This window comes from Cryptotermes secundus, unplaced genomic scaffold (assembly GCF_002891405.2).
Source record: "Cryptotermes secundus unplaced genomic scaffold, Csec_1.0 scaffold93, whole genome shotgun sequence".
NCBI classification, from domain to species: Eukaryota; Metazoa; Arthropoda; class Insecta; order Blattodea; family Kalotermitidae; genus Cryptotermes; species Cryptotermes secundus.
This window is the reverse complement of record NW_019736393.1, coordinates 906,152-920,783: the sequence shown is the minus strand read 5'-3', so window position 1 is coordinate 920,783 and position 14,632 is coordinate 906,152. Positions and strand designations below refer to the sequence as shown.

Below are 14,632 nucleotides of genomic sequence, written 5' to 3'. Positions count from 1 at the left end.
GATCTGTTATCATTGTTCCCAAATATCTGAATTGTCCCACATTTTCAGAACATCTGTTTCCTACCTTCATATCATGATTTTGCCCTGCATTTTGGTGACGAGACAGCAACATAATACTTTTTTTTCTCAGTGTTTACTTCTAGACCAACCTCTTTACTTGCGTCAATTAAAGTTTGTGTGTTTTTCTTTATGGTATCTACATTATCACCCAGTAGATTCACATCATCAGCATAGGCCAACAGCTACACAACTATAACAATATGGACAGGGGAGGCCAAAAACACTGAAACATTCATAAATCATTTAAAGAATTTGAAGGAAAGGTGCTGGAATGATCAACATTTATGGAATGGGATGGGAAATCAATGAAAGTGAGAAGAAGAAGAAGAGAAAAAGGGTATACTGGTTTGTAAATCAATGGCTCTATCCAGAACAAATAATCACCAAACAGACTCACCTAGCAGCCATTATATTACTGGCATTTAAGTCAACAATTTCTTCAAATCCTATTGCAAAAATATCAATAGGAGGTTCTTCTTCAGGTACGTTAGTAACATCAACAAGTGCTGGAAATAAGACAAGAACAGCATTCCCTTAGTAGGCCTTCAGGAGAGTTAAAACCAATTTCTTTCACGGGTGGGTGCGTAGGAAGGTTCACAGCTGACAAGCCATTCAACACTGAGTGGAAGATCCTTCATGGCCCTGCAGCAAGGTCAGTTTTCAAAATTAAATTACTGTTTTACACAAAAAACATGTGATGTTCATAAGTACTCGACTCTTTGAATCCCCCACTGGACATCTAGAAAACTTCATTCAGTCCACTGCAAGACTGGGCCAGATGGTTTAAAATTCAAACAATACTGAATTGACATTGTGTCTGGTAGTATGATGTATGTTGTCCTCTGTTGACTCAAGTATAACAGTCATAAAATTACAGCTCATGACAATGTCGGACCGGGTTCAACAACTTCAAAATTAAAACAGAATGAATTAAAGAATAAGATTTCTTGGGGTTATTACATATTCAATTCTTCTTTCAGGTATTCCTGATTTTTGTATGTGTTCAAATTTTTGTTAGTGAAGTTAACAATGTCACCAAATTCAACAGAGAAGGTCATTATTGTCACTATTCCTGTTTATTTCTTGAAATGACCATGTTTTTGGGTCTTTTTCAGTGCCAAGTGTTCTAAAGAACTTGCTTCAAAAACTGGAACCCAGTAAGTAGTGCTACACATCATTGTCAGAACCCTTTAGAATCTACTGTTTATTTCTTCTATCAATTTGCAACATGTTACCTATTCAGTACATTGGATTTACTTTTGAACAGAACTCTTTTGTCACATTCAATCACAGTGCCCTTACTACATGCTCTATAATTTACAAATGAAGTTATTACAAATGAAGATTACATTCAATTCACTTTTCCTCATCACAAGACCTCCTTCCATATCTATTTTCATATGACTTTTCAACTGTAATGACAGACCACGGCAGTGAGAAGTGTATAAGCATATGTTTGATGTGTCCTGAAGAAATCTGACAAGAAACTGCTCTGGAACCTCCCATATTACTATGGTTGCGATGCATGTCATATACAATGGACATACTTACATTGTGACCTCGCTATTCGGCGAGCATCCAACAACCAGTCAGAGAGTGAGAGGTCCTTGTATACAACACTCCGGAAATGCTTTCCTCCATTCACATTATACGTTCCAACAGCTATCCTAGCAATCATTGGGAAGATGTATTCATTATACCGCTTGCACATCTGACGTAAGACACTCGTTGAGGCTAAAAATATGGAAGTCATAGAATTGTTAAAGTCAATGCAATAAAATTATTTTGGATGATAAGCCTCGTCAATTCAGAGCAAAAGTATAATGGAGACAGTCTCCAAAACATTGGACTTTTGCTCTGAACTGATGAAGCTCATAGCCTAAGAAGACTGCTAGATGCAGTGCAAGTTTCAGACATTACATATCAATACCACGCTTCAAAATTGCAAAATATGGCATTCTTTACACCCACTCTAACGTTGTATTAAACCTATATCATCTGTATACTGCGCTACTGTGATGGTACATGCTCAGGATCAACAGGCCTAGCATCGCATTGTTTCAGTACAACTCCTCAGTTAAAATCCGGTCACCAGTGATGCAGTAGTGGGGAATTTAAATCCTGTTCCCAAATGATAAAGGTTAATAATAACAGGTTAAATGAACAAATTCATAAACTTTGAAGACTATGCTTATTTGGTAAAAGATAAAGCTATGACTGCAACAGGCTGTGAAGGCCCATAGGGTTGTGAGATGCTGAGGCTCCTACATCTTCTAGATAGTCAGCTCACAGATGGCGGCAAGGTCGTCAGCCTTCCGCGCCTTCCGCCCCTTATCCCCCAGGAAGATTCCAGGTACTCATTTCTGTTAGAGGCTGAGTCGACCCCAGGGCCATAGTGTGGCTGGAAGGATTAGGTAAAATGAAAAAAAATCCAATGACATCATCGGGAATCAAATCCGTGACCATCCAGATTGTAGCAGAGTGTCTCAACCAACTGCGCTACTGTGTGCTTATTTGAATCAATGGCAAATTCATTCTATTTTTATATGCCTTATATTCTCATAATTGGGCAGTAACAAAGACACTCCTCATAATACGTGACAGGGGAAGTAGATTCTGCAGAAAAAATAAATGTCAAATAAGGAGACATGATGTGTAATGGTTTTTACTTATTTTATGGCAATAACCTCAAGAAACCTGCATTTACATCAAACCATTCTGGCCAGTGACTCTCAAACAGATGTAAGCATTTATACATAAAAGATACTTAGAACATTTCATAGTGCTCAGAAGTCAACTCTGCAGTGTCAGTGAGAATGTAAACAAACATAAATGCTTAGAAACTTGAGGTTTTCACAATTGTGAACATTAAAATTACAGTCTTCTTGGATGTGATAGTGTGTAGTCTGGTAGAGAGGTAATAATGTTTTGGGGAAGTCTGCTACCTCAAACTTCAGGCAAGGAGGCAGCAAGCTCCTACAAAATGTTATTAACCTATCAGATTTTTTTAATTCACTTAGTGTGGGGTGGAGTCCAACTGGGTCCACTTGGCACAGCAGCCACTATTGTAGCCTCCCCGGGGTGATTATGATGATGGAGAATTTGGTGCAATGAAGATTGGCAGGGGAAAACAAAGTACTCGGAGAAAACCCGCCCCAGCATAACTTTGTCCACCACAAATCCCACTTGACCAGACCCTGAACCGCCGTGGTGGGAAGACAGCAGCTAACCACTTGAGCTATGGCAAGGCCATGAACCTATCAGATTACATGATTCCAGAAGAACAAAATCCTAACTGCTTAGAAATCAAATTCTACGACTCAGATGATAACAGAAACAAACATAAGGACATGCACATATCCTGTGGCATTATCTACAGTGGATAAGCTGAGGTGGCTATCAATCTGTCTTGTGATGCACCAATTTCATTACCAATAGTCTACACTACAATCCAGACATTTCAATTGTAAGAAAGACAGAAACATTCGATACCATGCAACATATTGGATGGCAGTAGGATACGTGCACGGTCAGCTAATTCACTGTTGAGGGTACTTCCCAGCAGCAGTATATCAATAGCTTCCTGCTTGCTGTTATCCAAGAGGTTGTTCTGAATGGTCCGTGCTGCAGATCTCGCTCCATCCATTAGCTACAACAGAACACCTCACTCTTAAGTGCACAGCAGTGTTTCTCTTTGCTACTCTGTGTCTTTTTTCATTCACTTTGTGTGCTCTTAGCGTAAGTAGTTTACTTAAGCTTTGATTAGTTTGTCACTGAGGATTTAAATATTATAAACATCTCATTTGTGTATGAGGCAACAAGATACAGATTCACTAGTATGTGAATAAGTTAAGAGTAATGTGATTCAAAAGACAGAAGACAGCAATTTTGCACCACAGTGTAACAATGTGAATGCAGTATTTGACAGAGCGCTCCACGCCTGTCCATGGGAAAAGAATAGCTTAGGGCTCAAGGTCATGACTCCAACTTTACGAAGTGGTGCCATTCAGACCATAATGGTTAGAACATGATACTGTAAACATTCTCAATAGCACATGCAGTACCATCTGTTATCATATTCTGCAGTCAGCTTATATGCAAGCCTTTGAGTGGAACATCCATTGGAGTTCCCACAAACTAGCTATGACTGGTGCACAGCTGATATTACATAATTTTTTTATGCACATAGAACAATACCATTTGAAAGACTGCACATAGAAATCAAGGAAAACTGCAACACTGACTCCTAAAATCTTCTCTGACAATAAGCCACAGACTTTTGAAGCAGAAAATATTTTACAGCTTTTAACCATTACAAAAACTCCAAGCTTTATGAACAACATTTACCTTCGAACCTCCTTGGATTGCACCTGTACCAGCATAAATCTTACTGACTTCATTCCCATTGCTGATCCACATCTGACGAAAAACCTCTTCAAATCGAGACACCATCTGCTGTTTCTCCATTAGGTGAAGAAGATGGAGTTGTGTAGCAAGTGTCTGTAACAGTACAATTTGCACTTATTGCTGACATTACTTAGAGGGTAAGAAAGACAAACTTCTATCTACAAACCAACCGTTTAATGACAAGGTCATTTCCATCTGCCCAACTGCTCATTTCACCTCTCATACCATGCTATGTGTTTCAATGAAATTCAGCATGGAAGTGCTTAACTAAAAATTTTCAGAGTTTTCAAATGACTTTAATATTGGGACATCCTGATCCACAAAAACTCCTACTGTACATAGAAATAAAGCTGTAGATTCTATTATGTTCTGTTACTCATATGGGTAATAAAACTACTCTGGAAAAGATTACTAAATAAGTGAAGTTTTTATAACTTAAACAGTTTTAAATCCAATTTCCTGAAAGACAATAAACTTACTGTTTCAAACCTACTTCGTAAACCAATATGTGCATTTGTAAGAAACTTAGTGATAACTATACCCTCCAAATGGAGCAGACAGTTTAACATCATATATCTTTCAGAGGTTAAGAAGATGCATAAGATGTGGGAGCTAAATTAACCAACTAAATTAAAGTTAAATGGCATATCACAGAAACTGATAAGTGGAAAATCTGCAAGGGCTGTTAACAAATTTCATGAATAGCGTTAATAAAAGACAAATATTGTCAGAATGGTTATAAAAAAATGTAATACACTACCGTGAACTTTACTATAATCATACCTCTAACCCAAAGAAAGTCTGTACACAATTTGTGCGATCAAGGCAGTCCAGACAGTTTGTACGTATCGTCCCTTTCTGTTCACTGTAAAAACACAAAAAGTTACATATTAATGTACTTACTTACTTACTTACTTACTCATGGAGCTGAGCCCTTCTTGAGGTGCCGCCAATTCTGCAGCTACTCAAGAATTTCCCAGCATTTTATGGAACCCGAAGGTTCATCAGCGTGTTCACAAGAGCCCTCCACTGGTCCCTATCCTGAGCCAGATTTATCCAATCCATACCATCCCATCCTACCTCTCTAAGATCCATTCTAATTTTGTCCACCCACCTATGCCTTGGTCTTCCCTGTGTACTCTTTCCTTCTGCCTTTCCCACCACTATCCTATACGCATTCCTCATCTCCCCCATTCGTGCTACATGACCTGCCCACCTCATACATATTAATATACATGGAGGGTATTCTCTAAATGAAAAAAATGACAGTATAATGAGAACCCAGCAAAGAAAGTGATATTCAATTCACTTTCATGTACCAGTACCCTAATATTCTCACAACTATCGTATGTATGTACATGCACACCTTCATTTCGTAAGTTAAAAAATGAAGATGACAAACGACTATTCTGGAGACCATAGACTAGGTGAAGAGAACAAGAGAAAAATGAAAAATAAGGACAGACCCTTCTGTTTTCACTGTGGTAGGGATTATATGAAGCAAAGAGGGTATGCCCATCACAATGTAGCTCTGGCAGGACCTGCCTTGTCAGAGAGGATGCAGCGGTGAGGTCAAACTAACAGTGTCCCACTCACTGTCACTATTTTTGGCTCTTCTTTGTCTTAATACTTTCAGACTAAATATAAGCAATTATTTGAAAAACCGTGACTAAGAGCACCTGTGTATCACGAAAAGATACATAAGGTATGACTACTTATGAAATACAGCCTAGTATAAATAAATTCTAAAGTCACATATGCATGCAGTAGCACTTTAAAGATAATGTGCAAAATACTGCATTACCTTATGACTTCATCATCTTTGGCATAGAAGAGAGAAAATGACTTCATATATTTTTCAACTTTGGCTTTCAATTTAGTAAGATTCTTTGTATTTCCACCTCTACATTCCTGATGGTAATCAAATAATATATGAGGTACATCTGAGGCATGGACTGACGCTTTGTGGTGGGCCTGCAAATATAGTCATTAACAGTGAGGCAGTTTTGACAATACAGAATGCCATCCCGCTACTGAAAGATCTGATGTTTTTCTTAATTTCAAATAATTTCAATACAAGACATCTGATCATTTGACTTACCTGAAACAACTGACTTAAGATGGCTTCTCCTTCTTTGCTCCCAATTAGACTTGACCCCAGTAAATTCACGATCACCTGGTTTCCATATCGCTCTTTAATAATTTTCAGGTGGCGATCAAAAGCAGAGGCAGAGGATTCAAATCCACGTGACATTTTCACTTTATGAGACCCAACCTCGAAAATAAAGAATATATTTTAAATTTCACATGTATCAACAAATGGAAGCTTGCATACACTAATTTCCAATATAAACATATTCCTACAACAAAACAACAAAAACGTTCTGCCATAAACAAAGTCTATATGCAGCTTAATATTCGTGAGCGCTTATAATTAACAGACTGATTCACTGGTAATAGAATATGAAGATCCAACATCACTAATACTAAAGCTGATCACTGAACAAAGTTCTAAGTCAGTTCAATCTAGGTACCAACCTTACAAACTCTTTGTTCAAGATTCACTTTAACCCACTTGGACTGAGATTGCCAGGTACAAAAAATTACACTGAAGCTGGGATTGTTTCTGGAGAAGTCAGTAACTGATGGAAAGAATATTTGACTGCTATAATAATGCACCATGGATAACAGTACTGAATAAATGTGTTACTGAGGCATTCTAAGATACAGCCAAAAACTGAACTCGGTCACAACTGCTGAGGGCAAGCCAAAATTATGTACTTTCTGAAATGATATGAATAGTTCTGTGCGCTGGTTCTTGGTCCATCAAAGTCTTACACAGAACTGTTCCACATTCTGAAGCCAATGAGTAATACTACTCCTTTTAATTTTCTAAGCGGATACTTTCTGAGAGATTTTATCACTAAAATTCAGTATCTATTTCTCATTTCACCATTCAAGCCATGTATCAAAACATCATAATCTTGTAGGATTTGAGGTTCTCACAAATAGAGGTTATGAAGGGTTCTATCTTCTGGGATGTAATGCCATGTAGTCTATCAAAAGTCAAACAGTGTTTTGGAGGAACATGCTGCCACTATCTTCATGTTTGAAGACTAAGCCAAGCAAGAAACCAGCAACAAAGCAGGTGGCAAACAGACCAGCCACCTACTTTGATGCCGGTTTCTTGCTTGGCTTAGTCTCCAACCCTGATGACGCTACAGACATGTCCCTCCAAAACGTCAGTTGATTTTCAAGAGACTACACAATGTTATATTCCAGATGATGAACTCATTATAATCTCTGATTTTTATAGCCACATAACAATGCAGTGAAATTAAATAATAGTGTATGCAAAACACAATATTATAGGATCTATGCTGATTAGCATATAGTCTACTCTACAGCGAACAATAAGACGGAGACAGACGCAAAGACAGGGAAAGTAGAAAAGCATAATTTCTGTTCACATATTAGACTTGTCTGGAAGGACAAAGCATTGAAGTACTTCAGCTAACATTACACAGTACACTACTCTTAATATTTAAAAATTTCTGCTACTACAAAAATCTGTCATAATAATGAGTATAAAAGTAAAGCTATCCCTGTAACAGGCCGTGAAGGCCCATAGGGTTGTGAGACGTTGAGGGTGCCACATTATCTAGACAATCAGCTCAAAGATGGCGGTAAGGTTGCCAGCCTTATGCGCCGGCCACGCTTTACTCCCCAGGAAAATTATTGAATTAATTCCTGGTACTCATTTCTGTTAGAGGCTGAGTAAACCCCACGGCCTAGTGCGGCTGGAAGGATTAGGTTAACTGAAAAAAATCCATTACATGGATAATAATGAGTATAAGACTTTAAAATATCAACATTAACACATCCTAAAATGTCTAACTCTTAGTTTATTAATCTGCCATTACCAAATATCTTCCATACAACACTGCAGATGAAAGTCTGAGAACATATAATTAAACATTCATAAGTGTAGCATACAGTATACAGCAGAAAATTGATAATAGGAAACTATATTTGAGAGCTTATACAATAAAGATTACTTGTACGCCTGGTTGCTCCCAAAACAGAGGCACTGAACCCCTAGTCTGTACATATGATGTTACTTCCTTGTCCAGAAAGATAACTTGTTCTGTTTCAACAAAATTTGCCACATGACCCTCATCGTTACAGCCTCGAACGTTAAACCTGAAACATTAATGAGATAGTATAAAATATGAGCCCTTCATAAAGTTTCAACAATTTGCAGTAAGAAGTACAATTAGTTCCTTTTTGTTGGGCTGTACTTAGGAAGAATTAAAAGCCCTTGAGCATACCTGGTCCCAGCTCTCTCACAACTAAGTCGAGAGATGATGACAGCCCGGGCCTGCCGGTGACCCACATACACAGTCCTGATTTCAACACTGCCACACATCGCCTTCAGCAGCCAACTGGAGCAGTTAACACTGAATCGAAGCAGATGTATATGCATCATGCGATTCCTGTAACAAAGATGTCGCCACAAAATCTTTAAATTTGTAAGATTTGAGGTTTTCACGGCAGTGACTATGAAGAATGTAATTTTCTGGGATGTGATGTCATGTAGATATTGTGTGAACTGACGTTTCAGAGGAATGCATCGCCTCTGTCTTCAGGGAAAAAAATCTGTAAGTGAGAAACCAGAGTGAGCAGGTGACTGCAGCCAGTGAATTTTTCTACCCTGAAGATGGAGGCGATGTATTCCTCTGAAACGTTGGTTAACACAAGATCTACATGGCGCCACATTCCAGAGGATGGCATTCTTCACCTTTATATTTTTTCCTTCAACATCATCATAGCAGCCAATGAAATCTACATTTGTCTTTCAATATTATGCCTGCAACTGATGGTAGGCAAATAAAATCTGATAATGCATGAAGTCATAAATATAGTCTAAAAGTTTTGAATAAATTGTTATTTAATCGAAGAATGGGGGAAAGCCTGAACGTAGACACTCCAAGATTTTTAATTTATGAAAAGATGATGAAACCAGCCCACACTATATTAGGCACTGACCAATATCTTTTTTCCTACTAACATTTTTGCCAGTACTCTCACGTTCAGTTTTTTTTATTGCTAGTGGGGTGGGACTAAGTCCTTTGTACTGCAGCCACTTCTGGCCTATTGTACCAGCCCCAGATGATAGGTGAGGGTGATTGTGGAGAAATTGGTGGAATGAAGATTGGCAGGGGAAACCGAAGTACTCAGAGAAAACCTGCCCCAGTGCCACTTTGTCCACCACAAATCCCACTTGACCAGACCTGGGATCGAACCCGGGCCGCCACGGTGGGAAGCCAGCAACTAAACGCTTGAGCTATGGCGTGGCCCTTACGTTCAGTTTTAGCCTCAAGGTTGAAACATGTAATACACTGGAAGATGTGTGACTTTTGACAAGTGTTCCTGTACACATCAGCTGCCAGTATACATAGCGGCTGAAGAAGTACTAGCCTTGACCAAGTTTCCCATTTCCTTTACAAGGGGGCAAGAAGCAGCATAGTTGGTTGAGGCACTATGCAACAAGCTGGAAGGTCGCAGGATTGAATCCCGATGAGGTTGAATTTTTCAGTTTACCTAATCCTTTCAGCCGCACTCTGACCCTGGGGTTGACTTAGCCTCTAACAGAAATGAGTACCAGGAATATTCTTGGAATATTCCTCGGGGCAAAGGGTGGCCGGTGCGTAAGCCTGACAACCTTACCGCCATCCATGAGCCGACTGTCTAGAAAATGTGGGAACCTCAACATCTCACAACCCTATGGCCCTCCATGGCCTGTAACAGGGATACCTTTACTCCTTTTTTTTTACTTTTACTGTAAGAGAAACCTTAGTAACACTTACACATCTGCATCAGCCTAAGAATACACTGTATATGATTGAATACAACATGTATCAGAAAAATTATATAGCCCTAAATTGGTGGGGGGAGTGGAATGTTACACCATTTTTGGCGTTTCAACACTATTTGTCACTCGTCTCATTGCAAGAAGTTGGGCATAAATTGCATTGCGCACTTGTCTTACCACTACTGAATAGTACAACCCCTTCATTTCTTCATCTCAAAGTCATAATAACAAACTATATACCTTTAGTGGATTTTTAAGAACTGCTCATTAGCCACACTCCTTTCAAAAGTAGCTATCTGGGGGACAGAGTGTGGCTTCTTTCAGGCAAATACAGTAAATCACCATTTGATGTTTCTGAGATATGATGAATTTGAATGCTAAACTGACAAAAGCCTTAAATGGTGGGAACCTGGCACTAAAATAATGTGACTTGAGTTATAGAAATCGTATGTCAGATTGAAGAAAACTTTATATCAAGAAACATTAAGTGGAAATTCCATTGCATCGTGATTCTTTGAAACCCTACATACCAGAAGAACCTGTTGTCTGTGGCAACATCCTTTCTTCTACGTTGAGCACATAATGTAATATCTAATGCCTGTCCAGAGGCTGACCAGGAAAAATAGAAAGTTCCTGAGTTGAGAAGTTTACGGACTTCAGCAATGCGCTCTTCATCCTGTGATTGGTTACGTAGTGACACAAAAGTGGTCTGAGTTATCCGAAACACTTCAGAATCCCCAATCTTTCCAACTGACACACAGCCAGTAACAAGTACCAGGTACAGCACAGTGTTTTCCCCTGTGAACACAAAAGATGGACACATAATACACCTTTCATGTTCAAGGCCTCAAAAAGAAAACAATTACACAAAAACTATTATTACATTTTTCCTTTACTCATTAACAATATCCAGTATTGATATTCCTTGCCTTCCTCATACCATAACTATGAAACAAGTGAAAGAGTTAAGACAATATTTTCAAGGCTAAAAAAATATTAAACATAAGACTCGGAGCTGATGGAGGTGAATGTTTTGTATTACATGCAAAACGGTTTCTCAGATACGCTGATTCTTGGAACTGAGAAATGTGCATATAATCTGAGGGTCCACAGAAATGGTCCAACTTCTCATTCATATACCTGCATTCAGCTGTAATACTCCCAAGCAGCCATACCCATCCAGCAGTTTTGTGTACTGCTTCTTGACGGACTCAGTTTCTTGAAGCGCTGCAAAGAAACCAAATCACACTATTCACTTCTTTTGATATGATGCACTAATTTCAGCTTTTAGGCTCTCAAGGTGCTTAATTATCATTCCTGATTCTGTCTTTGGGTTGTCACACCACGCGGATATCAGTTTGTTGCTGACATTCTGGAGGTACATGCTACCTCCACCTTCAGGGTCAAAGTATGTATCATTGTTCTTATATGCAACAGGAAAAGGGGGAGGGAGAGATAGAGAAGGGATTGGTGCCTCCTCTGGGCCATTATGGACAGTGGACTGGGATAGTAGTGCAGATGGCCCTTTTATGGGCCTAGGATTTTTTATGCAGGTAGCAAGCAGGGCTGTGGGATGTCCAAAACGGTATACCAAGCAACATTAAAAACAAGTAACAAATACAAGAATTTGAGTACAGACCACAAAAGCACACTGGGCCTGGTATTTATACTATAGTTTCAATATGAAGTTATATTTCTTTCGAATAATTGTGCATGTGTTTATGCGTACACACACTTCTGACCTTCCTTGTATCTGCAGAGTTTGAGCTTCAAAAAGTATTTACAGACTGCATCACCAATGGCCAACTTTTGCAGATAGAGGGTGTCACGTGGTCAGCACAATGGATCCCCACAGCTGTTAATATCGGTTTTCTAGACTCCTCAATTATCCTCACGAGGCTGAGTGAACACTGTTCCAGATCCCTTACTTCTTAGAAAATCTGGTAGCATTGGCAATCGAACCAGGACCTCTGGGTCTGTAGGCAGGAACTCTGACCACTAGACCACAGAGGCAGTATGTGGCACTATCTTTGCTGACAAGCGGCGGTCACTTGGTTGGTATATTTCACTTACGGGCTACAAGCCACGGAGTTTGCTTTCTTATCAACAATGGCTCATTATTTACATTATAATCTCAGACTGGGACTAAGTAATAGTCCAACTTGTGAGAGGTGTCTGGAAGAAAATGAAACAGCCACACATATCCTGTGCAAATGTGAGGCCTTAGCTTATTTAAGATTTTGTCACTTGGGTCAATATTTTATGGAACAAAGTGACTATTTTGATGTCACCACATACAAAATCCTGAGCTTCATTTGAAGTGCAGGATTGCTGAGGGGATAATCAGAAGGGGAGGCATAACAGATCACTGTAGGTCGCGGTGCAAGGGCCAAGAAGGCCCACCCCTTATACATTCATTCATTATAATCTGCAAAATGAGTAGAGACTACAGCTTATAAATGCCAAATGAAATTTCTTTTGATTCGGAGGAACAGTCAAAGTCAACTATGATATACAACTGTAACTGAGGTAGGCAGTGTTTTACTGGTGGGGTAGAAAATAAGGCAATACATAACCACTATCAGCAATCCCTTTAATCACATGATCATACACAAATATCCACACAGAAGCAATAGCTACTAGGAGAATACAATTTCGTAACTTTTAGATGACTGATATTAAACACTGATAGTTATCTGTTAATAGGAACTGAAGGTTCAATGTTGCTAATAACAAAAATCCACCTTACAACATGATCCTAAACCAATTCACGTCAAATAACCTGTTATCCTAATTATATGTCATGGTCAGGGCTTGAAAGGGAGGTGGCCTTCTACCTAGTTCCAGAACTTTCTATTTTAGTACAAAACAGCTTCCTGATTTTCTGTGTTTCTCACAAAATAAATTCCCTAAATAATAAACAATGTGGGGAAAATGTGAGCTGCTGAAAACCAAAAATGTAGATTGTGTATAATGTACAAAAATCAAAGTAAAATTATAAACAGATGATATTTTGTGGGTTATCTTATTTATATATTTTTTAACAGATTATATAGCAGACTGTGGCTTACAAGGTACATGCAGCTCCTTTCAACTGTTAAGTGTGGTTCTCAGAAATAAATATCATTTTCTATACACAAATAGATAAAGTACAGTTCGGCTACATGTAAAGCCTTTATGCCATTCAGCTCCAGTTCGTCTCTGGTTCCTAAACCTATGACAGTCACATCAGCCTTCAAAGTTCAGTAAGTTATCCTTTCCTGTTACATACTGATGATGGATGGTCGATTGAATTAGACAGGGATAGGAAGGAAGAGGTCGTGGCCTACTCAAGGTGTTAACGCGGAATTTTTCCGGACAGACTGAGGAAAACAACGAAAAAATACTCAGTCGGAATAGGCAGTATAATGACCGAAATTCGAACCTTGCATTTCCCGAATACAAGGTTCGAGTATTAACGCTACGCCAACCTCCTCCGTGGCTACCTCTTGGCACATACACAAGTATTTTTAACAGTGACTATGTTTCCAGTGTACTACGTTGTGGTTAATATACATAGCATATCATGATGTGAATATAAACCGTTATGCAGAACTGCTTGTAAAATTCGACAAATCTGTCCGTCCATAATTTCATGCGCGGTTGCCAACTACAAGCCTTACGCTAGTATTAATGGTTGGTAAAGCGGAAATATTTTTGATTTCAGAAAACATATACTGAGACTGCATTATCGAGAGGCACTGTACTTGATGGTCTTTATTTTAAATTAACTTTTAACACCAAATGTCATCGTGACAACTGTTAATCGTAATGACATATAGCGTATATTTGCACAAATAACGATACACACACAATACTGCTACCGCCTGTGATTCAAACAGCAAAGTTTCTTCTTTATTCCTTTGTTCCAATAAAACACTGTACGGATTTGGTGGATTTATTTTCTCACATACACGAAAAGCTTTACCCATTGCCATGATTACTACAACTAGAGCAATCAGCCGGATCGGCCCACAAAAACAGCTAAAGCTTATGTGCTGCAATCTGTGTAAACGTAGTGGAACAACCCGGATCAGTGCGATCAGTGGTCCATCTGGCGAGCGAACTTGGCTATCAGCAGCACACCTTCTGCATCTCAATGCGAACATATGCACCGTTCCGCCATCTCCTCGTCGAGGTTAAACACTATAACACTATGGCCCACTGCGATACCTCGGCCGGTCATGTAATTACGTACAGTTATTCAAATTTATCACAGGGCTTCTTCCATTGTAGTCTTCCGGAATATGA

General features: G+C 39.0%; 1 protein-coding gene across 2 annotated transcripts in view; it reads right to left on the bottom strand.

The window, feature by feature from the left end:
• LOC111869754 (synaptojanin-1) overlaps window positions 1-14,367 on the bottom strand; it is a 30,355-nt gene extending 15,988 nt beyond the window's left edge. Inside the window, exons 1-12 of one of the 2 annotated variants that reach the window (XM_023861496.2) lie at window positions 14,193-14,367; window positions 11,483-11,569; window positions 10,873-11,140; window positions 8,799-8,963; window positions 8,526-8,670; window positions 6,569-6,742; window positions 6,272-6,441; window positions 5,251-5,332; window positions 4,408-4,560; window positions 3,553-3,709; window positions 1,612-1,794; window positions 458-566 (exon numbers count right to left, since the gene is read on the bottom strand). In XM_023861496.2, the coding sequence (XP_023717264.1) occupies window positions 458-566; window positions 1,612-1,794; window positions 3,553-3,709; window positions 4,408-4,560; window positions 5,251-5,332; window positions 6,272-6,441; window positions 6,569-6,742; window positions 8,526-8,670; window positions 8,799-8,963; window positions 10,873-11,140; window positions 11,483-11,569; window positions 14,193-14,319 (1,820 nt within the window). In that variant the 5' untranslated portion in view covers window positions 14,320-14,367. The remainder of the gene's footprint in view (window positions 1-457; window positions 567-1,611; window positions 1,795-3,552; window positions 3,710-4,407; window positions 4,561-5,250; window positions 5,333-6,271; window positions 6,442-6,568; window positions 6,743-8,525; window positions 8,671-8,798; window positions 8,964-10,872; window positions 11,141-11,482; window positions 11,570-14,192) is intronic. The other variant, XM_033753549.1, reaches the window with a different exon arrangement.
• Between the last annotated feature and the right edge of the window lie 265 nt (window positions 14,368-14,632).